Source organism: Rhamphochromis longiceps, linkage group LG8 (assembly GCF_057381845.1).
Source record: "Rhamphochromis longiceps isolate RC_006_pf linkage group LG8, R_longiceps_female_GT1.1, whole genome shotgun sequence".
Classification (NCBI taxonomy): Eukaryota; Metazoa; Chordata; class Actinopteri; order Cichliformes; family Cichlidae; genus Rhamphochromis; species Rhamphochromis longiceps.
In genome coordinates this window covers 33,567,083-33,591,615 of record NC_140564.1, presented here as the reverse complement: position 1 = coordinate 33,591,615, position 24,533 = coordinate 33,567,083, and the positions used below count along the sequence as shown (strand labels likewise).

The 24,533-nt window shown below is 44.6% G+C and overlaps 1 protein-coding gene across 2 annotated transcripts in view; it reads right to left on the bottom strand.

Annotated features, from left to right (window-relative positions):
* The window catches only part of LOC146664350 (glutamate receptor ionotropic, delta-1-like), a 612,588-nt gene extending 588,326 nt beyond the window's left edge, over positions 1 to 24,262 (bottom strand). For both annotated transcript variants that reach the window (XM_085417191.1, XM_085417192.1), the window contains exons 1-2: positions 24,143 to 24,262; positions 7,023 to 7,178 (exon numbers count right to left, since the gene is read on the bottom strand). In XM_085417191.1, coding sequence (XP_085273317.1) covers positions 7,023 to 7,178; positions 24,143 to 24,224 — 238 coding nt within the window. In that variant the 5' untranslated portion in view covers positions 24,225 to 24,262. The remainder of the gene's footprint in view (positions 1 to 7,022; positions 7,179 to 24,142) is intronic.
* Positions 24,263 to 24,533: the final 271 nt, after the last annotated feature.

Below are 24,533 nucleotides of genomic sequence, written 5' to 3'. Positions count from 1 at the left end.
TCTGCAACATATTTGCAAACAATCTTTTCTCATTGTTAATGTTCAGGTGTTGCTGAAACGTCTCCTCCCACAGTTGGACATGCATGAACTCCTCCATCTTGCACTGCAGCTGGCGACTGTAGTTATTCTGCTTCAGGGATCTGCTGTGAGCTGGAGAGCCGCTCAGCAGAACCTGCAGAGGAGCTGGTTCTGATCCTTTTACAGCACAAATACGAACATGATCCAACCTCGGGTGAGAGGCGGTGCTCTGCTGTAAGAATCGAAACTGACAGAACTCACCAGCGGAGTTCAGCGGCCAACAGACGGCTGCAAAAACCTGCTCCAAAAACCTGCTCCAAATCCAACAGAAACATGGAGAATAAAACCAATTTACATTTTTAACCCAGTTTCTCTGATCACAGTCCCACCTGCTGCACACAAGCTAACACGTCTGATCTTGATCAACCTTGGCTGAGTGTGAACCTGCTGCTGTGGGACAGATGAGACCAATTTGTCTGCTGGGATCCAACAGCAGGAGCTGCCACTCAAACCAATGCAGGCAGACACACACACACACACACACACACACACACACACCCCTTAACTAAGCAACTAAGTTAATAAGCAAGTAAACAAATTTCGGTTTATAACAACAGAGCGTGTGTGTGTCCACGCGTCACTAATATAAGTTCTGAAACGCAATATTTTCCTGGAACAGCTGTTAAGGTGTCGCAGACAAATACAACTAAATAAAATGATACGACCAAGACAAAAACTGGTATTCTGTAAATATAATAAACGGGAATTTACTGTGCAACTTTATTAGCGTCCTCCTGAAATGCGCCAACAACATTGAGAGTAACATCCTCCTCTCTGCCCCTTAAGGCTCTCTGGTCGCTATAGTAACATCTAAATATTTCTTTCAAAATAAGACACAAAACTACAACACTGGAAAAGACCCAGGGAAACCGAGTTAACGATAAAACCCCTGAAAACCATAAATTTCACACCTGAGCCTCAACTCTCGCAGCCCAGTACCAAACGGCTCATCGACCGGTACCGGTTCGTGCTCCGGGAGTCGGGGACCGCTGGTGTAGGAGGCGTGTTTGAAAAAACTGTTTGGCTGTAGTAGGAGACATTAAGGAGTAACCACAACGAACAGAAGCACTGTAAAAATAATAATAACAAAATAACTTTAATAATGCAAAGAGGAAGCACCCAATAGAAGACAAATAATTAAAACTGTAAAAGGCACAAAGGACTTCAGAGGCAATTAAGAACCAACGAGACCAAAGAAGCATTAAATGAAGAATTAAAAAAAAGAAACTGAGTAAGAGAAAGGGTGCAGACAAACAGGAAACAGAAATATGTGAACGGAGAAACGAGTGCAAACAACAATACAGAAGAAAACTGAGAATAAAGCCAAACTCAAGCATCAAATTCCATCACTGACTTCCCAGGTCGAGTCATTTCTCTTCCAATTATACAGTTATTGAGCCGAGTCGGACAGATCATAATAAGACAATTAGCCTAATTTGTTTGAATTGAAAAGCCAATTAAAGAATTAGTGAGCAGCATTGAAAAGTTCATCACATTACAGACGGCGGGTCAGAGAGGCCCGGGCCGCCCGGCGTCACCGCCGCGTCGTTGCCAAAGCCAAACGCGTGCGGGATAACGAGGCGTCTTCAGTGAAAACGCAGCTGATACGAGTTAAAAGGATTAGCGTCGGTGGAGAAACAGCTCTCTGTCTTGGCGTCTTTGTTGAAAAACTCGAGGCGTGTAATCCGAGCGGATTGGTTTGACAGATGGATTCAGGGAGATTTTCCTTTGGGGGGTTTGTCGATAGCATTAAAGTGTTGCGTATCTGCGAGTGCGGATGAAGAGCCGCTCCTATCAGAGTAAACAGGCTGATTACGACAATCTCTGTGAGAAAGAGCAGTTAATGAGAGGAGCAGTGGATGGATGGATGCACGACGGGAGAGAGCCCGAGGGTTGTCTGCAGGAGACGCACTCTTGTTGGATGTATAGATTTATACTTACATTTAAATCCACTGACGTTTTCTCACAGTTTCTCTACAGCAGTGAGGTTTTGATCATGAAGATACTTCTCTGTAATATTGGACTTCTATTTCAGACTTTGCTTCTGTCAATCAGTCGCATTCTTGTAATGTGACGACTCCATAGTCTATGAGCAGATAATCTGATCATGTTTGGCAGCAATCTACCAAAAATCAAGTTTGTCTAAAGTTTGGATCCAGTACCAAAACCTCGGATTTGGTCATTTGTTGGCACCTGACAATATTAGAGTGAAAACAGACATAATGTGGGGAAAATAATGAACTGGTATTATTCATCCAGTTTACTTGCTGTAGTTTCAGCTTCGTCTGAGAGTCTTCAACCATGCTAGGTTCTCCCTGTTCCCAGTCACTCTCACTGGGAGAGCACCTCAGATGTCACCACAGACAGACGCTCATCAAGCTGCAAACAGCACAGATGTAAAGAAAAGGTTTTCCACACCAGCCATGATGAGAATGAAAGCACGTTCCTGTAAAGTGAACTCACTCTGACTGACTTTGTGGCAAAGTTAAAAACACGCTAAGAAAAGCTGCTGAATTCAGAGGCAGAAAACCAAAGACTGTTAGCTTACACTACTACCATCGATGGTACAAGATGATCGCATTTTGAAGCTTCACCATTAGCGTTTCAGCTATGAAGGGTTGTTGGAGCAAGAAGGTGAAGGGCTGGAGTCGTAATGTAACAGCTGACACTAGCTTCACAGGTTGCACAGGCTTAAAAAGTGATCCGCATGTCTAGAACTGCGCAGCTTGTTTTATAACATCATAGTAGTTTGATCACACGTAGAGAGATAAATATAATAAGTACATTTACATTCACACGGATGTCTTCCTTTATTCCTCTTTCATGATGCCAACACATGCTGGCTCACTGGGTTTCTCCTATTGTGTGACTGGTTCTATTCAGAGGGATATTTTTATTAAGTGAGGAAGTAAACCCGGCTCACGTGAAAGGCCAAAGGTCTCATCTTACACATTAAAGGACAAACGCACACAAACTGAGAAGAAATAATAAAGGTGACGGGGCTCTAAGTCAGCTGACAACACAAAAACTTACACTGACCACCCCCCGCCACTTTCTCTCACACACACGCACACACACACACACACACACACACACACACACACACACACACGCACACACGTGTTGATAATACCTTCTTCCTTTTTGTCCCTCTTTAATTGTTCTTCATCTGAACCATCATTCCCCCGTCTCCCACTCATCCTCTTTACTTTCTCCCTCCCTCGGTTTCTAATGTCCCTGGTTTCTTTGCCCCCCCTCCCTCATTTTCCTGTCCTTAGATGCTTTACTTCCTGCAGTTGTCTCAGCTAAAAACGATAGAGATCATCTAATTTAATACTTCTGGCTTCTATTTAGGCCGTTATCTAGAAAACAAAACAAGATGCATGTACAGCATGATAGATGATTTTACTACTATTAAAACTATTACTACTGCCATTATCCATTTATTTTTAATAAATAAGCCTTCCTCCCAGATGTAAGCACGGCTCTCTGCTGTGCTGCTGTTGTCGGGTCAGAGGATGAGATGAGCTGGCAGAGGAAATAAAATGAGTGTTTGTGTCGTCTCTAACAAAGAGCAGGAGGTCTCACGCTGAGCTGACACGGATCTGATTCAGACAAACGTGAGTGGCTCCCGTCCACTCGAGACCCGACTCCGTGCCCTTTGAGAGGGCAGCACTGATGCAAACACACACATACATATTCATGCGCGCCATGTCACAGCCATTAAAATGCACAAGGACACACCACCTGATATCATGCTAATGAGCTCTCCTGTGTGTCTGAGTCACTGAACATGATGTCAATAAATATCAAAATGTTTTGTTCCTGTAAGTTTAAAAGTACGTTTTCATACGGCTGAATTATTTCGACTGCAGGATTCGGTGAGAATATTTTCAGCTTTCCAAACTTTCACTGAATACTGAACAAGCTCTGACTCCTGTTTTCCATATATTGATTATTATGACGAGGTCATCACATTATATTTGAGACCTCTGCATGGAAATCTCAGGAATTATTTACTTATTAATTATTCATCATTTAAACATTCACACTGGGAAACTGTACTTTCTGTCTGCAGGGTTAATGTTTCTAAAGGAGAATATTTTGGCACAAACAACAAAGCGCACTAAATAATGAAATGAAATAAAATCCAGTTTGGTGCCAAACTCAAACACGAGAAAATCTGATGCCAAAAAGCAGAAGAGGAACTTTATTATTTTTTATTGCATTCAAGAGCAGAGATGTGCACCACGACTGAATAGACACAGCACCACCTACAAACACCACCTTGTGGTGTGCAGAAAGAACAAATCCAGTGCAAACAAATTCCCAACATCTGCTCTCAGGGTGATTTAATCGGGGCTGTTTCCACTTGACATTTTGCTTCAGGGAGTCCTTTGTGCTGTAAAGGATTTATTTACATCCGTGACAGAAGAGTCAAAAGTCAACATGCTGTTGTTTCCAGTCACCATCACCGTGCTAGCATCAGGTGCCGCCTGAGAGAGTGGTGTCAACTCAGTAATACAAGTGCACTTCACAGCACAATCAAAATGCTATTAATATTGTAATTAGATTTCTGTTAATTAAAAATTACAGGGCGTATGCAGCCTGGGGAGATTTATCTACCCTCATTTTCCACCGTTAACCATCTTCAGGAGCAAAACTGACAGTTTTACCGCAGCTCCTCTGAAACACCTGTTTGCACCTGATCCAAATCTTCTGGTCCAGGCTTTCAAGTGAACAAGTTCAACGCCATATTTTCTCTATTATATTTACCTCTACTGCACCTCGTTTCCCTGACACAAGGAAGAAGTCCACATTTTTCAAGTTCCACTTGAAAACACAAAGCTAATTAAGGTGACAGCTCGGTTCTGTGTGGTCTGACTGACTCTGATGAGCTTTCTGGAGGAAGTGACCAATTAAATCCGAGCTAGTCTTACAGCTGATTAATGTGAAGGTGTTCATCACCATCTGAGCTAGTCACCTGCTTTCCAGCGCTGCGACGGGCGCTAAAGTGATTTCGCTGATGTTAATTTGCAGCGGAGACAAATGCACGCTGTTGTGACATGATTTTCAGGCGTGGGAGGTTAGACCACGCACATCAGAGCACCGAGGTCCATTTCTCACAGCTATGAGCTGATGCATCCCAAAGTTATGATGGACGATGTGAAAGTGCGGACAGAAACGTTCACATCATAAAACTTAAAGCACAACAACAGGGCTGAAGCGCTGCACGGTCACAGCGCAGAGCGCAAAAGATGAAACACACGTCTTTCATCTTTTACGCTCTGGCCTGCGAGACTTAAAACTAAAAGGATTTTAAAATGTTCGTAAACAATCTGCTAAACTTGCGCTCTTACTGTGACTGAGCAATGGAGGCCCGGCTAACTCTGATACAAATCAAGCTGCAGCAATCGAGACGAGGCTTGATTTTTGACAGCAGCCACAACTGGAACAAAATCAGGATTTTACCCGTGCTTACATGTACTGTTGGATCATTTTCATACCTAAATGTGTCTGGTATGAGTCTGTGGAGGTAAACTTAGAAACTCTTTGCATTGCTTATGCATTTTTATTCTATCGAGCTTCTACTGAATCTGCTTTGTCCTGTTTTCTCAGTGTCACAGTTTGGATCCTCATCTGTAAAGAGCAGAAACTCATTCAGTCAAATTGATAGATGCTGAAGCTGATCAGCTGATCGGACAGCTTAACCCAACATCCCTGTTCACGGCACGACTACAGCAGATATTCGGTTTCACTTCAGGACTTCATCACTGTTTGCCAACTCCACTGAGATTTGGTTTCTTCCATCTGGACAAAAGCTTTTAAGTCCCAAAGTGCTGAGCGGTTCAGAGTATAACAACAGCTTTGTTCCAGCAGCCACCACTCAGATGAACAAATCGCAGCTTTTATATATCTTACATGATGTGGAAGCAATTTTCCCCAGCGCTGTGTTGTAATACACTTATCTGTTGTTTGTGTCGCTTAGAAAAATGTGCATTTGAGGATGGATGACTTACCTGCTGCAAACCAGATCTACCTGTGGGTGCAAATAAAGAAAACCGAAGCTGAACTTGAGATATTTTCAGAAAGAAATTGTGTCGAAATGAACACCAGCTGCAACAAGTGCATCATCACCATCATCCTCGAACGGCAATACCAGCATAAGCACCACGCTTTCATCCTCTTTCGTGTCTGCGACGGCGTCACCTCCCCCCCCCCCCGCACATATTAATACCCCTTAATCATCGTCATCCTAATCACTGCAGGGATCCTCATCCTTGACACTCACATTATAATCAGCACCATCGTAACATTCATCAGCATCATTATCAATACCAGTTATATCCATTATCGTCACAACAGTCGTCTCATCACCAGCATCAACATCATCGTCATTAACTGCAGCAAAACAATCAGCATCCTCCAGTCTGAGCTTCATCATCCACATCATCACGGCCTTTTCTGCAGCAACGAGCGTACACATAAACAAATGTGTTCACAGCCACACGAGCTCCTCTCAAAGCTGAGAGGCCGTCTGTGCAGCTGGGCTCAGTGCTTCCCCCTAGCTTCCTCTGCAGGGAAAACAGCGAGGGAGAGAGAGAAGATGGAGAGAATGAATCTCAGAGGAAACCCTGAGAAACAGGAAAGAAGAGGCAAAGGACGGGCTCTGTGGAGCTGCATGAAAGACAAACAGCATCCTCTGAGAGCTCTGGCAGAGCGGCTGCAGCTGCCGTGATTTAAACAGCATTTAGGAGGTTGATACCTGGGTCATTAGCTGTGAGGATACCTCAGCGAGAGGCGGCACCCGCACAATCTAAAGATTAACAGTCCAAGGCAGGAGTGTAAGAAGCAAGGAAAGCAGGAAACTGCAGAAAGCACTGCGGTCGAAAATCATCTGACACTCCCGCCATCACGTGACGTAAACGCAGCAGCGGCCTTACCTTCCTGCACCGCCTGGAAAGGGTTGTTGGGCGCAATGAGTTTAATCGAGTGTGTGATCTTCTCACTCTGCAGGATGTCGTCGTTCAGACTGAGGTCAGACACGGCGAGCTGGAACACCTGATCATCCTGCACTGCATTCTCCTCAAATATCGCACCTGGACAGGTAGAAACAGGAAGTGTAAACAGGTTAAGGACTCAAACACTGCTCTACTGAAAATACCACCAAAATATCATTTTATTATCTCCACAGGAAAAAAAAAAATATCTCAGCAAAAATCAGTATTCAAATTTCCTGTCAGCTAGAACACCACTGAACTCCTGCAGTCACTAACAGTGTTGTGTATACCATCACCAAAGAAGCGCCATACTGTAATTACTGTAAGGTATGAATGTGCTAAGCATTCTCATGACAGCTACTAATCAAAGAATTACACGTGGTTTATCGTTTCTTCAGTCATATCCACGATGGGGGGACAGAACAACAATCTGAGTTCATGCCGGACTTTGGACAAAGACGTCGGAGCTGCTACCCTAGGCCCGGACAATATGAGAAAAACCTAATATCAAGATTTTTTTTTTGGGCGGGGGGGCTATATCGCAATACATGATACAAATCACAATATGTTTAAATATCCTTGAAAAATAAATGTTATTTTTAACCATATAGTGCCTAAAACTGCACGGGTACACTCATTTATGTCAACTATTCAGTATTTTTTTCCTACTTCAAATACAAGAAAATCTGAATAAAATGTTTTATTTTAACCAATTTTTAACCATCAATTACTGTGACAGCAAGTCTCTCGCTGTGGTCAACAGCAGACCTTTAACAAACAAACAAAAATACATCAAGAAAGAATTCACGAGACAAAATAAAACGATTGAAATAAAAAAAAATAAAAATAAAAAAGGTGTTCTTTGCTACTTGTAAGATATAAAAATGTATAAAATGTGATGAACTCAAATTACAGAAATAAAATCTAGATAGTGACTAAAAAAACGACTGATCTAGAACAGTCACGGGTGGCACCGCTGGTTTAATTAACGTTTTCTTTGGTGTGTGGGGAGATGTTGATAGGCAGTTTAAGACTGTTTTAATTATGCAGTGTTTAATAACCCTTATGGTGTTATAGCACCACTAGGTGGGGGGTTGCCCTACTGTTGTCTCCTAGTGGGTGTGTGAGTACAGCGGCAGCTATTACATGCTGCTCGTGTTCTGTTCTCAGGAGAAACCTTACCGATGTAACACTGTTTGATTTAACTGACTGGCTTCGAGCTATCCGGCTAACCTCCACACCACACGCCCGCTGGACCTACTAGCTGCTCCTTCATCGCCAGACTGCCGTTACAAGTGGAATAATTTCAGGGTACTGCTACCCTTTGTTTTGCATTTAGTTCGACATCCAAACAGCGAGTCTCTTACTCTTGCTCGTCTGAAACTCCTGCCGTCGCCATATTTTCCCCTCTCTGATAGCATATAAACACACATGCTCAGCGCAGTGCACCAGGTAGAACATTTTCAGGTTGGGAGGGGTTATTAATGATGTATTCGCAGCGTGTGGGAAAAAATACTTACAGTAAATTACATGTAGATGGCTTAATATTGCCATGGCAACTGAGAGACATTTTAACTATTGCATGCGGAACAACTCGCGATACATCGAGTATATTCGATATATCGCCCACCCCTACTTCCCCTGTTCCGTTTTTTGAAGAGACAAGAATGATGCTAAAGAGCAGACCATGTTCAGCCACCTGAAACCCCCCAAAACAAGAACTCCTTTCTTACACAACATCGATGATGCAAACAAACCACTAAAATCCCAAAAGCGCTACAGTTGATTTCAATCGTGTCCTTGAATCCGTCTCCTCACATACAAGCACAAGTTATCGAGTAATCAGACCACATATCTTAAAGACCTCAGTAGAGCTCTTCTCTCTCAGACTGTCGGTTTACTTGCGCTTCCTCTGTTTTTTTTAAAAGTAAAATGGGAGGTAGAGCCTTCAGCTATCAAACCAGTAGCGGGGTCTGATAGTAGATATCAACAGCTGCTGCAGCTGAGAAAGACTTCAGGATCTGGGTGGAGTGTTTTACTGCACCACGCTCACGAGCCCCATCGTTGAGATGATGCATGCATTTCATTTTATGAAAAAGCCAAAGGGGAAATCGTGGTGAGAAAATGAATAATAAACATGTATAAAATGAGCTTCTGTCCGGTTTTAAACATCTATGCGAGCGGATCGAGGGCAGAAATGGACCGATAGGCCTAGAGAGGGGCAGACGGGTAGACAAATGGACGGGCTGATGAAACTTTCCAGATTCTGTTTGGGAAATTTGTCACGCACAATTAAGAAATTCCTGCCTACGAGTGAGAATTCAATTTGCCAGACTGCTTGTGCTCATTCATCTCTCCGAGTATCCAAATGAACTCTGCTCAGCCTCGCTGTGGATTTGAAGGCCTTCCTCGCAGGGGACGCTGTCTAGCTTCTGGGCTTGATCAATCAATCATCCACTTTTGAAATTGCAGTCAGTCGGGCGTTTTCAATTAAGAATGAGGCTTGTCAGAGACACGGTGGGGGGATTGATGTGAGGTTTATATTTCTGCTCGCAGCCACAGCAAACTGGTGAGCCTCAAACTTCAACAAGTTTAATTAATAATTTCATTTCATTTCATTTCATTTTTATTTATTTCACACTTGGTACTACAAATCAAACAAAACAACCACATCTTCTATCAACAAAACACAACAACCATAATGAGTGCCAAGGGGAGAGGAGGTGGACTGTAGACCCACGGGTCTCTCTGTGAGCTCACAGTCAAACCTCCCAGGCTCTCTGCCACTGTCTGCTGCAAGGAAACTGGCACAATTAAAGGGCAAGTTCATCCAACAGGCTAAAACACACGACTCCCCCACTTAAAAGGGTGGTTTTCCTTCTCACTGTTGCCAACTGCCTACATAGCGGGTGGCAACTGGGTTGACCATCTTCCGTGGGATTGTGCAGCTCAGTAAAGGAGGACCTCGGGGTTTCTCCGGCTGAGCTGGTCCTTGGTCAGCCTCTCCGTGTTCCTGGGGAGTTTTTGCCTGAGTGTTTCTGGGGACACAATAATGTGACGAACCAGCTGTGGAAGTGACAGAAACCAGCAGAGGATTCATCACTGCTGTGAGAAAAAGATGCAGGTGATGGGAGTTTTAATCAAGCTAACAGTAAATAGCTGTTAGCTCGTCACACTTCCACTGTGTTTCCTGAGTTTTGTTGGTTTTTTGGTTGATCATTTTCCCTTCAGAGAGTGTGGAGGGCAATGGTGGTAAAATGGGAGGTGCCCTGGGATTGATCAAGTCCAACAGATTGTTGCTTCTGGAATGGACCAATGATTGAAGCCTTTTTACGTTCCAGTTTACTAGAGAGTGACGAGAGGACAGCAAAGCAGGGAGAGTGTGAGGGAAGACACGCAGCAAAGGGCCGCTCGGCTGGTAGCTAGCGACTTTAACTACCTGCAAACAAATCAACACGTTCAATGCAAACTCCAGGGGAGCAGCTTGCTGCTCTGTTTAAGGCTCAGCTCCCTCTTTGTGACTTGATAACAGAAAGCAATCAGTTCAGGAATACACATTTTTCCCAAGCATAGCTGCTGCCAACTGATCTCCAGTCCTGTGTGGCCGAGGCCTTAGGAGGTACTAACCAGGGGATCCGTGGTTCAATCTCAGTCTTCCAGGCTGCATGTCCAAGTGTTCTTGGGCAAGATAACGAACGCCTTGTCTCAGATCTGTAACAGACTCAGCAGCTAGCATGTGGGGAAACGCAAGTTTAAAGATGTGTGGGTCCAAGATGTGCTGATAACTTTTTAAAATTGGGAATCCAAGCAGCTGAGCCACATGTGAAACCAGAAAAGCTCCAAAGGCGCTCGAGTCTTTCATGTCTGCCGTTATAAGCCCCTGTTCAAACACAGACGTGCGCGCCGTTCAGCTCAGATGTTTCATTAAAGTTTGCTTTAACCGTCGCTGCACTGAGGCCTGAGATGTCACGGCTCCTGCTCATATTAAGTCGGCACCAGTTCTATGAATCGCTCTGCAAGCACGTTTCAAGGCTGTGTGTCCTGAATCAGGACAATTGAAGACATTTGACATTTGTAAAGACACGATTTGAAGTTTCCACCAACCCTGATCCAAGTGTTCGGTTCACTACATCAGACTGAGGATATTCAACTTTAAATTATGACTGTTCACTAAACAGCTGTGCGGATTACTTTATTAATGAACAGGTGAATTGCATCTTACGGGTTATTTTCATCTCTCTCACAGCACAAACCTCCTCCAGTGTAACTCCACCCATCCTGTTTCCTGCTTCTTCGCCATGCTGTTCCCAACAAAAGCAAACATATGTCCTGCCATACATGCACCGCCTGCAAACTCTTTCGTCTGCCTACACTCGAGTCCTAAAACCGCAACAAAAGAGCCGTCGCATGTTTAACACCTGCTATAGTGAGTTGCACAAATCACCCCTGCAATCCGCACTCGTTTCAAAAATCCCGGCGTCCATCTGTCCTCACATACTCCACTTTAAATTGGAGGACAGCCTCTCTTTGGCAGGAGCTTCTTTCCTTCTGCCTTGGCGGTCCGCCTGGTGAGACAAAACTGTGCAGACTGAAAGCAAATTTGTCTCCTGGGACAATAAAGATTTTATATACATGACTGTCAGGTGAATGCAGTCTAAGAACAAATGCATTTTAATCTGACAGGCTTGCTGTTCCAGCAACAATCTGGCCTCTGCAAGCTTTAATGAGGAATGACGATTATAATCGAGACATGACGCTCACGATACCATCTCACATGCATGAAAGCTGGGTATCGACCAGTATTACATAAATGCCTTAAAAACGTGCTGTCACAGTATTTCTTGGCATTTAAACCACAGTTTATTGATATCCATTTGCTCCACAGAACGGCTTACAAACTTTGTTGGATTATTGAATTTTATGAATAAGCTGAACGGTTAATAAAGGCCACAGAAATGTGGGAATCCTGTTTAAGTTGGAAAATTAATGTGTGGCTTGGCTGACCTTTCCAGCATATTTGCAAACATTTCTACGCCACGTACAAGGTGGGAACTTCACACCAGCCAGCAGCCAAAAACCATTTATTCACCACTGATGCAAAAACAATGTATTGGAGCGGCTAAGTTTATCAAGCCCCCGCCTCTCGCTGGCAGGTAATCAACCAGGAGTCCAGGGCTGCGAGTCCCAGAGCTCAAGCTGGGTGGGAAAAATATATATATATACCAGAAAAAGCAGCTGCTTTATTTGGGGATTTAGCAGCTTCTGAGAGCTGGGACCATAAAGTCTGGCTTCTTGCTTGACCTATTAATCTCAGAAAGGCTTTATAGCGGCTGGGACTCTCACTGGGTCACCACATTCTCAGATTTTATTTCCCACCACCTGCTGCCAGCAAATAGATTTTATTTAGAAGAACATTTCCCTCCAATTATTTATGCATTGCATTTGTAGCAAGAAGGCAAATGATTGACAGCAACGTCAAAAGAGGAAAAAGTGAAGCAGTGTAACCGTCTCCATCATCTACACACATTTTACTCCAAAGTTAAAACTTTCAGTGAAGCTACTTTAAGACAGGGGAACGACGTGGAGCCGAGAGGCTCATTTTTCAGTTTGGTGAGCAGCACAAGAGATGAAATAATTATTTTATTTTTATATTAAAGTTAAAACAAACAAACAAACAAAAAACAGACACTAGAGCCAAGTGGGAAAATATGCAAGCATGTATTTCTCTTTTTCAGGGCAGTAATTACACTTTATGATTGTGGATGAGGATTTTCAACTCTCGTCTTTGTTTGTGCTTTTCTCTACACAATATACAAATAAAATACAGTTTTCAGACTAAACTGCAGCAAACTGAAGATAAATCATTAGAATGAACGCTCATTAACCAGGTAGGAGGAGGGGGGCTGTTCTTATTTTTAGATCTTTACCAGTACTTGGTTTAATCCAACCTTTACGGATCCTCCAAAGTCCTCCAAAACACACACACACACACACACACACACACACACACGACAACTGGAAACAAAACTCAAGGAGATGGCAGAAAGCACAAGAGAAGACTCCACAGAGACGGCACAGGTGATCTCAGTTTAGACGGTAACAGGAAAGGTAACAAACGTAAAAATCAAAACGAAGCCACGTGAGGGTCTAACATTCAAAACAACACAGGAAGTGATGTAAAGACTAAGAGGGAAAACAACAGGAAACATTCACAATCACATGGACGAGGCTGAGCCCACCCAGTCTGCAAAAAAAACATTTCTGCAGATATTTCAGTTCACGTTCAACTTTCTGACACCAGACAGTGACTGTGAGGGAAACCTGGGGGGAAATCCACAGTGTCCGACTGATATATGTGTGATTCATGACACCTCCACCCTGCCTTTGCAAGTCTATCAACGCATGAGCGTGTCAGTATGTCTACGAGCACTCACACCATAGACAGCTTGTGTGTAACACTGAGGCCTAAATAAAAAGGGATGAGAATGAGAATCTGTGTTACGCTGATTGATTGCTTGGTGCTTGTATACTTTGTATTATGTATTGACATCCTGATGCAGGCTGCGTGGAAAGGATTAGCTGAAGGAAAGAAACAAAATGCAGAGGGCTTCAGGTCTGTTCAGGAAAACACTCGTACAGCTGCCTCCCTCTCAGCACCAAGGACAGCTCCTGTGACTGCAGGCTGGCTCACACATGAGATTTCCTCACATTAGCTTCTCAACATCCACCAGAGTGCCAGCAAATCACTTTGAGTGGGGTTAGGGTTAGGCAGCATTTTAGCCACATGTTAAAGTAGATTTCCACTGAGCTTTGCCCAACAGGTCAATACTCCACATAAAAAGGAAGCAAATATAACCCCGACCTGTTACTGAAAACGTGGATGTTGAAGACTGACGTCCATTTACTGTGAAAATCAGGACTCCTATAGATCATTTACTGTCCTGACAGCCTGCATCAACAACAGCAACTAATAAATGAATATAAATATATAGAGATGCTGTCAGTCATGGTGCTGCCACAGTGGGACTTTTATGACAGTATCAAGACGCCGCTGGCTTCGGTCTACCTTTGCCGGCTCTGATTTCTGTCGTCCATTAATCAGCGGAAGAGGCCGATGTCGGCACCCACAGTCATTGCAATTACACTCATTCCTTTCATCACCCTCATACAGGAAAATCCAATCCTATTAAAGGTTTAATAAGTGGTAATACAAAAGGTGCCATTTATCTTTCCAGTAGCCCATGTGGCAAATCCCTGGTAGGCTAAACTACAGGGAAATAAAACATACGTGGCAGAACACTCGACTGTTATTACATGCAAGAGTGCAAATTATTCTTTACATTGTCCTCCAGCCTCCCTCAGCGAGAGGTGGTGTGGTGGATCCTGCCCTCACCAGGATGCTAATGACAAACAGGACTCTACAATAACCGGTTTAATAAAGCCTAGTGCTGGATGCTAATACTGTACATGTTTGTGTGACTGTGGAGCTCATTAAATACAATTTGGATGACTATGTTATGTGGATATATTGTGCTGAAGTATTCTTATACTCACGTGTAATTACAGAACAGGTGAAATTAACTGGGATGAGGAAAGCAGGCAAAAGAAGAACGAGCAACAATACAAGTCCTTCAAAGAAATGTCAGGGAAAGAAACACAAACGGCTAAAATGATTCATGCTGAGCTCAAACTTCCAAACAAACCTGGTAGGTTGATAACAAATTTTGAAATTCAAAACTTGAACCAAAACCAATATATTTAACCTAGAAAGACCACTAATACCATCAAGTCTTTAAATAGTGGAAATGTTCTAATTAAAACAAACCAACATGTTGCTCCATCCTCTGTCAGCGCCATTTAAATCTGCCTGAGGTGAAACTAAACTTTAGTTTGGGTCAAAGGTCGCACACAGTTAGTCTGTAAGCTAGCAAACACCACATCTTAGGGGCAGGTACAAAATAAAACTGACTACAGACCACGGGAGAAAATCATGAAGAATTATTCATGAAACAAAGTGACTGAGAAGCCGAACCTCAAAGAAGGACCGAGTAGTTATGCTGTCAGTGATTGGCTTTTTGAACACACGTTGGCAAGACAACTGGCAGGAAACAGAACAATGACAGAAGTCACGGTGAAATGCATGAAGGTGGACGTTTATGAAATAAAACAGGAAATGGATTCAAACCCAAGACAAGCATAGACGTATAGGAGCGATGCAAACGACGACAGATTAGAGAAGAAAATGTGACAAAGCTGAACTCGTCCTGCTGCTCTCTGTACTTCAGTACCACTGAAGAGGAAAAGCTCCATTTAGCAGGTTTGCATCAATAATGGCAACAAAAACAGAAGCTACATGCCAATCAAGGTCAGGTGATGCGGAGAATTAGTCTTCACATCCGCTCTGTGGAAACTGGATATTATTCTGATCCTGGACACAGTGGAAGTGAAATGAATAATGTGGAGGTTTAAACACAAAGCAGCACAACGAGAAGATTTATAGCAACCAGGAGTTTGAGTGACATTTCCCCAGAGTCCAATGGAGGATGCAGCGGAGCTATTATCATAATTAAACATCCAAATAAGCGGCGCTGCAGCACCGTGACCTTCAGGCGTACAAGGGGAAAAAAAAACTGTCCCAGCAGCCCAGCTCCTCCTGCCTGTGAGCACAGAGCATGTTCTCACAGTCAGACATCAGCGGCTGAAGCTCGACTCAATCCTCAGCCTCAAACCCAAAGTTTCACCTGACATGTGAAGCACTGAGCTCCTCTTCCTCATGTTCAACAGCCAATGAAACATGCACGTGTGCAGATTAGCTTTGGCTATCATAACAGACAGTCATATACACGAGATCAGTTCTGCTGTGGAGACAATATGGCATATATTAAGATCCACCGAGCTGCTGCAGCTGGAAGAGCCTGTTAAACATCAGCGAGCAGCAGCATCTAATACAAGAAATCCAACACGAGAAGCTTCAAATTAAACCAGAAGTCCTGACGGACCGTGTAAACTGGTAACATGTTGTAATGTACCGATGCGTCAAAGCTTCAGTGTCTCAAAACAAAGCAATCATTGGGCCACGCTTGGAATTTAAAAAGATGCATCTGCAGGACGGGGTTCTAAAATCCATCTCTGCCAAGAGCTACCCAAGCAGAGCCTGTGCACGTGTGCACGTGACTTCAGTTTAGCCAGAGTTTAAAAAAAAAGTAAATGCCAAATAAAAGACTCCAAATACATTTACAGAAAAAGGAGGAAACATTGTGCATTGTGTGCAGCCTCCTTACTCGAAGAAATTTCATCTATTTGAACATTTTTAAAAGGAAAAAGCTCAAGTGTTTGTTTGTTTCCCATCCTGGTTTATTTTTGTTGTTTTGCTTTCAGGCCGTCTGTGTTTTCCTTCTAATTGTCCTGTAGTTACTCAATTGAAAACATTATTTGTCCTCCCAAAGGCCAATTTCAGACAAGTAGGTTTGAAAACAACAAAGCATCTGACCAACAACAGCCAAACTGAATTATTCAAAACAGAATTTAAACTGGGGAATAAGAACACCGATACTGTAAATGGGCACAACATTTTAAACCTTTATTCACATCAAACCAAGCAATCAACATTTCTCCTAACCGCCCCATCAAAAGCACCATTACCAACAACAATACTGGTTTGGGTGATAAACATGACCAGAGACCAAAGTCTAGCTTGAACCGTGATGTTCATGTCTGAAGTGAGGAGCAGCGAGGAGAGGGCACAGGAAGGAGTGTGAGGATGAAGGAGGTCTGACAGGAGAAGATCAGTGAGAACTTTGAAGATAAGAAGCAAAATCTAGTATTGGATACGTGGAGGAATCAGGAGCCAATGAAGGTGGATGACACTGGATGTAACCTGCTGCAGAGTTCTACGATTTGGAGGATTTTTTGGGAGAGCAGAGAGAATGGCACTACAATAATCCAAACACAAGGTGAGAGCATGAACCAGGATCGAGTGCTGTGTTGACGAAGAAAAGGGCAAAGTCTAGAAATCGAATCTGCGGCGCTACAGATTCTGATGAGGGTGGTGAAGAAAAGAGCATTGCCCGAGATGACTCCAAGACTTTTGACACAAGTGCGGACCTAACAACCGGTTCAACAAAGGGGCGCATGATGTTTTAATGTCTGACTTGTTTAAATTAAATTTTCAGTCGGCTACTTTCACGAGGGGAGCTTCTTCTGTCAGTCGCCTGAATCACACACCAGAGTCAGGTGGAATGACCTTTATTTTTTTGAGGCATCTCAGGACAATCACATAGACAGTGTATGAGATGGATGTAGCCACGGTGACGTCACCCACGGGTTCCTGATGCCCGTTAGTCTCAAGACTCAACGTTTTCACCACCTCGATGTTTTAAAGATGGACTGGTGCACGCTCATTAATGAGCATTTCCTGCTGAATCCTCCTGTCTGACTCTCAGGATGACTTTGCAGAGTCTGGACTTAATATTTCATTCAAAGTGACGTCAAGCGTTAGTCTGAGCCCATGAAGTCATCAGGAGCGTGTTTACCGAGTTCACCGTGAAAGGAGCTGCTTCTGGGAGCCCACTCTGGTACGTCGTGTGTAATCATGAGCACTACTTTGAATTGGCTCCGGCAGCCACATCAGAGCTGGCATGCAAAGCAGCCGCGCTGGGCGTATTCCCGAGGTAAAACAGGCTAAACAGAAAAGACTAAATGCCGACAATGTGAGGTTAATGTGAGAGATTAACCTTCGAATTCAAAGCAGCGAGTAACAGACAATGCTACATTTTGCTACCATCATCATATTTTAGTTACATGTTCAGATTTGCAGAATTAACAGCAAAGAACAGGGCTGTGGACGTGTCGATGAAGAACAGTGATACACACGTGTTCATCAGCACATCTCACTTAAACACTGAGCGGCCATGTGGGTGAAACAGTCAAGTTTAAAGCGAACGGTTCTCCGTCCTGGGAAACAAACTCAATTTTGAAACTGAGTTAGCGTGCTGAGGATCAGTCGCATGTAGAGACAATCACGAGTCTGCACAGCAGCTTAAAACGGACCAAAAATAATGAAAGAAACATCAGCAGCAGCTTTCAGAACCCTGTTATTAGTCGAGCCGGCTCCTTTTCCAGGTTGTTCCTGCCGGCCTGCCCACACAGTCGCTTCTCCTCCTCTGTTTGTCACAGAGAATCTGAAGCAACACTAACGTTTCTCTGCAGAGTATTTTAATGCCCTTGCAGGGTCAAGCACTCTGCTGCAAGCCACGTTCATTCAGTCCGCAAAGTGAGGCTGCTGCATTATGTGAGAGACGCCTGCTCCTTGTTCAGTGTGTGTGTTGTGTGTGCAGGTGGTGGAGGTAAATGGCCTGGCTAAGCCTTCACTGAGACAGTGCGGGAAGCCTTTTGCGTTGTTCCCTAACTGGGTTAGTTTATCTTATTTAGCGGTGGGGCAAGAAAAGGCCGCAGCTGTTCATTCGCGTTGCCAGCCTCAACAGATTGGATTCCTGCAGTTCGAGATCGCCTTTCCAAAGCCGGGCGACGGATGAGCACGGCTCTCTTCCTGCTAGCCGCCACACTGATGCCGTAAATCATCCCGAGTCAGCTGCCTGGCTCGTGGGATGGGGTAATCTCTCCTCCTCAGGCTCCTTATAAAAAGTGACTTGTTATCCGTTTGGCCTGAGGGGCGTTTAGAGGACCTTCAGATCTGGAAAACAGCCCACAGGGAACAGGAAGAGCTACAACCTGAGTCCAGCAGCATCAGGGAATGAAGGCAGACACCGACAATAGGAGCTTGCATCTATAACGTCTTTTACATGACAACGTCTGTATCGTATTCACAGCTGCTGAAGACTGTCACAAAAAAGAAATGGCTGTGAGCAAGCATTAAAAACCTCAAAGTAAAGTATGACCGCATCCCTGATTTCACACAACGACCAGTTTAAAAAACCACTACAATGAAATACCACCAGATATAAAGATGTGTTTTATGACGAGACTGAAAAACAGACAGTGGTGGGTACACGCTCTCCGCACCAAGCAGATGATAATATGGTCTAACTGGTGTTTAAGCAGGTGACCGTAACAAAGGTGTCGCCTCAAATCTGCGAGGAGTTGAAAATCGGAAAATATTGGAATGGAAAAACAAAATGACGCCACCTGCACGAGCTTCTGCTGCTAAAAGCAACACAAGAGGAAGAAACAGCACCTGTCCAGTGATGACCTCTGAGAAAGCACCATGTGACAGTGAGAAGGAAAAGGAACCCATTTCAACAGGAATGAACCAATAACAGGACGAGTCTCTGCGAGGATGGCGATCCACTCATCAGCTGTGAAGATGAGCGGGAAAGAAGGAGCCAAGAAAAGCACGTTGAAGCCTTCACTTCAGTTTGAATGCGTGCAGCGACCCTCCGCTGGGGGAACGTGGGTCTTTACAAACCTAAACTGATGATTTGTGCTCTGCTGCGCTGAAACAGGAACTCCGAAGCTGGCCTGAAATGTTATTGTGAGCTGCAGCGTTTCAAATTTCCCTTCAGCGGAACGAAGATATCTTTTATCTATTAAACATAAACATATGGGATATGCTGAGCTTCTCTCTGTTGCAGAGTGAGCTGAACGAATGTATTTGTCGAGTTTTGTCAGACACAAATGTTTGTCATGTTTCCTACAAACAACAGCTCGATATTGTCTCAACATGGCTGATTCATCGGTCTGCAGGCGCGTCTGCGGAGGTTTGACAACCTGATATTTTGTCTCTTTTCATAATGATTTCACCTTCCTCTCCTCTGAACAGAGATGTTTGCATGAGCCCCCTGAGAGCAGCCATCATGTCAGGACTGTAGCTCGCCGACAGCTTGATGTCTGATATTTAATTAAAGGCCAACATTAATTCCAGCCCCATCCCCACCTGTTTGCAGCTCCTGCCCCTGACCTCCAATCAGACAAACTGATGTTCCTTGACCACAGCTTTCCTTCCCAGGCAGCTGTTTTCACTGATTTTGTGCACATTCAACCAAAGAGGAAGAAGGGCGGGGCTAATTAGAGACGCCAGCTGCTGATGGGAGGAGATGACGAAAACCTGCCCGGCCTCGGACCTCACAGAGCAGGATTTTACTGCACAAATGCCCACGGACACATTAAGTGGGTCAAAGGCTGAAGCAGGTTGAGTGAAGGCCACAAACCTTCACGTTTTCATCCAAATCGGCTTTTTCACAGATCAACCCTCCGTCCTGCGACACCCTCTGCCTGCCACTGAGCCACTACAGGCAGCAGCAGAGAGGAAGGGACAAACAAACCGGGATATGTCACCGACGATAAGCAGCGCGGCCGGACGAGACAGATGCTCGGGCAGGGGTTTCAGGGGCCGACAGTGGAACATGTCACATCTGATCTAGGTTCAGCTCTGCTGCCAAGCCAGACTGTCAGTAGGTTCGGGGAACGACAGAAGCCGAGTGACACAATCAGACAAAGTGTCTGCATCTACAAGGATGAGGCCAATCTGTCTTTACTGTATATTTATCCATGTACACATTTTTGCACATTTAAGGGTTTTTGATGTGTAAACAAGCTGTTGTATGGAAGCCCCAAACGCAATTTCATTGTTCTTGACAATGACAATAAATAAATAAATACTAAATACTAACAACGATCATTTTTCACGCTGGGATTATGATTTGCAATGAGACATTTTGAGCCATCAAATACACTGCGATCAATAGCAGACACAAGTGACAACAGCCTCTGACTCGTCGATGATTGCAACATCATGTTGAGTCACACTTTTTGAAGGGTCTCTTAATTAAGGGGAAAAGTGGAAACACAGCACGTCCTCACCTCAGAAACAGGAGCTTCAGCGCATGGCTAACATCATTCTGTCTTACTCTCTTCCTCCTTGTTGTTCTTTATTATTAGAATTTATAGAAATAAAAATAAACACTAATAGCATTTTTAAAAAACAAAATCATATATCAAGCTTCACCAAAAGCATCTTTCTTTGTTTTATTTATGTGAATTTCCTCAAATAATCGCACATAACTTATAATCTGTGGCATTTCTTCCATATTGGACACAAAGCGGGTGCTGTGGGGTTAGTGACCCTCCACTGGTGCTTATAACCCACTTAAGTCTACGTGGTTTCAAACGGGACCTGATGCTGGGGAGTGGATATAAGAGCCAGAGTGCCAGAGCCTCCCTCTGATTCAAATCCAACTCTTAGTGATTCCTGGTTGAACCATCTGTAAGAGTCCAAAGTTTCTGCAGTGTGAAGCCGTCACTCTCTTCACTCTCCATGACACCTCCACCTGCCTTTCAACTCTTCCCCCTACACACCGACTTGGCCATAAACGCTCCCAGATCAACCAACGTTAAAGTCTTCTCTGATTTAAAAAGAAAACGACAAGAAGAATAATGAGAATCATTTTGCAAAACAAACCCAGGTGCAGCCGACTGTCTGGTGTGAAAAATCCCAAAATAGCTTTAATTAAACTTACAGAAAGGAGCTCACAAAACAGGAAACGCAGGATCAGCCAAAGCATCCAACACACGGTGCAACTACAATCAAATCAGGTGAGACGAGGCTCTGTATGAACCCACACAGGGCTGAGGAAGCACAGGTGGAAACAGTTAGGGTGGGAAAGACTATTATAAAGCCAGGAAATGAAACAGGAAGTCAATGAAGAGTTACACAAGAAATACTTTCAAAATAAAACAGGAAACCAGGGATTAACCAAAACTTTAAGTTTTAAGTAAACCAGACACCACAATTGCCTCTTCATGGCAATAAAAGAAGAGCATCACTGGTTCTCTGGATGAACGACAAAACCGAGTGTAGTCGTATGAAAGCTAAAGAACTCTAAGCCTTTAAACACTGTGCCACCAGGAAGCCTCGTAGCACCAGGCAGGAAGGTTTTATATAAAACTGTGGCAGAATAAATAAACCCACAGACGATCAATAACTGTGCTGACGCTTGTGCAGGGATCAAGGAGGATTTTCTGATATATTTTAATGCATATGATTTGTTTTAGCAGGCAGGCGGGGACCGAGCCTGCAGAAAACTCAGAGAATCTGGTTTGAGGAGTACAGTACACGCACATCCTGGTCAACAAAGAATCCTCACGTATCTGTGAAGCAGAATCTGCAGGGCTCCACCACCAAGACCAACACCACAGGTATGGACACGCAACAATACACCAGAGGTTGCAGGCGAGATTTGCACTTACAAGTTGCAACATTTATTTTCATTTTTCTGTCGGCTGGACACGAGCTCCTCCTCGCGTGGAGAGAACACTGAGCTTCTTTCTACCTGCAGCTCTGACATCTCTAAACTCTTATGGCTTCTATTTTTCTTCGTTTAGCTCCCAAATTTGCTCATAAATAACACCAGCAGCACCAGCTGCATGTTCACGCCTGCTCTGACTGGCATCACCCCCCACCCCCTCATCCTACCCCTGATTTGTTGCATTTACTGTTCTGTGTTGTGGATAATCTGGTATCACTGTTCTCTCTTGTTGCCATGAGCCGAGTGAATCCAGATTTTCTCCCGAGGGACAGTGAAGTAGCCATCCATCTGTGCAGCCCTCCATCTACACTCTGAGATTCATTCTGTGGCGAACAAGGAGCTGCTGAAAAATGGCCAACAACAGGTTTTAATTCCTCCAAGTGTCATCTGTGCATGTACAAATAAGGACGAAGCCAAACCTAAAGAGCTGGCACACAAAGCAATCTGCCACACGAGCCAGCTCCATCTCAGTGCTGAAACGAAGACTCACCTCATGTTACTGGTGTGTGTGTGTGTGTGTGTGTGTGTGTGTGTGTGTGTGTGTGTGTGTGTGTGTGTGTGTGTGTGTGTGTGTGTGTGCGCGCTGATGTTTTCATCACAGCAGGAATGACATTTTAGTTTTCTCTTAATGGAGATGCAACGTTTCAGAAGCAACATGTCATAGAGTCAAGTAGGAAGTGCATTCATTTGAGACTCAATAGCTCTAACACCCCCCCCCCCTCCCCCACCACCACACACACGCAGAGAGAGACCACCACCAACCCCTGCTCTTTCTACAACCTCCAACCACATCCGCTTCTCTCTCTCTTCCCTCTCCTGGCTCCAACCATGAGGCCACCGCAGTGCTGCTGCCGGCCCTGTTCGATGGCCGAAGCTGCAGGAGAGACCTGATTACTCTTATTTATTTATTTAATATTTGAAATTTCTCCTTTTCTAAACTGGTTTGCAGGCGTGCTGCATCCAACCACCTCAAGGCCGAGCGGAGCCTCTGAGTGGAATTAGTGCAAACTGGGGAGTTTAAGTGAGAAGTGCGTGATTGCTGTGAGTTTGCGTGTCAGCCTTCCCCCTCTCACTGACTTCACTGCATCCTCCCTCAATTCTTTCGACTAAAAACAGAAAGAAAAAAAAGTGTCTTGACTAGAATCTCCGGATTATCATATCAAGAAGGACGCACGAGCAGAGAGCGGCGCTCACAGCCTGAACAGTCGGTGTTTGTCCCCTTTGTCATCTCTTCCCCTAGCGCTTTATTAACATTTCACTCACGTCCAATTCAAAGTTCAGGCTTATAGATGAGGGGAGGCGAGGGAGTGGGGAGAGGGGTGAAGGAGGAAGAAGGGGAGAGGGAGGCGGATGGGTGAAACTAAACCCTCCAAACACCCACGTCGGGCCAGATTCTCCTGCCAGCCTCAGATTTGGGGGTTTTTTTTACGCATCCTTCTCTGGGAAGGATGGAGGGGTTGTGGATGAGATGCAGGGGTGGTGGGATGGCGCTGCGCAACACTTTGCGGGCACTTCTAGCAGGTCTGCGCTGCGTGGGTCTGAGGCTGGATGCAACAGCCCCCCCCCCCCCCCCCCCCCCTCCCTACACGTTACCCTGGCACGAATCGGAACGATAATCAGCTGTGAGGTCGAGTCCCTTTTCGCCGGAGAAGAAGAGGCTGACTGGCTGAAAATCGGCACCGAAAACTCAGCACTGAAATTCTTCAGCGACTCAACTTAAAACAGCAAATTTCCCTTCGTGCGTGGAGCCGTGGGCACGGCTCTGCCTGCAGCAGGAGAGGCGCCCCGGCCGGTTCTTACCGATGTGAATGATGGAGTCGGCGCTCACAGTGTTGCATTGCAATATCCACAGGGAATGAAATAACAATATCAGCGTTTCCATCTCCAGCGTGAGCCAAAGGGGCGCATCCACGGATCCACCTCGCTTTATGCTTCTTATTGTCTTTCTCTGTTTTTCTCCAGCGGTGCTGCCGAGCAAATCCAAAATAAGCGTCGGTGCGTAAAAGCGGCAGCGGCGGCAGAAGCAGCAGCGGCGGCAGCGAGGAGCAGTGCTGAGTGAAATCAGCAGCGAGTACTCGTCAAAACGTCCAAGAAGAAAAACCCAAATCCAAAAAGAGCAAACTGTTGGCCCAAGTCGAGAGAAAGAAGACGTAGAAGCTCCCGCGGCTCCGGAGAGAAAGCAACCCGGGTG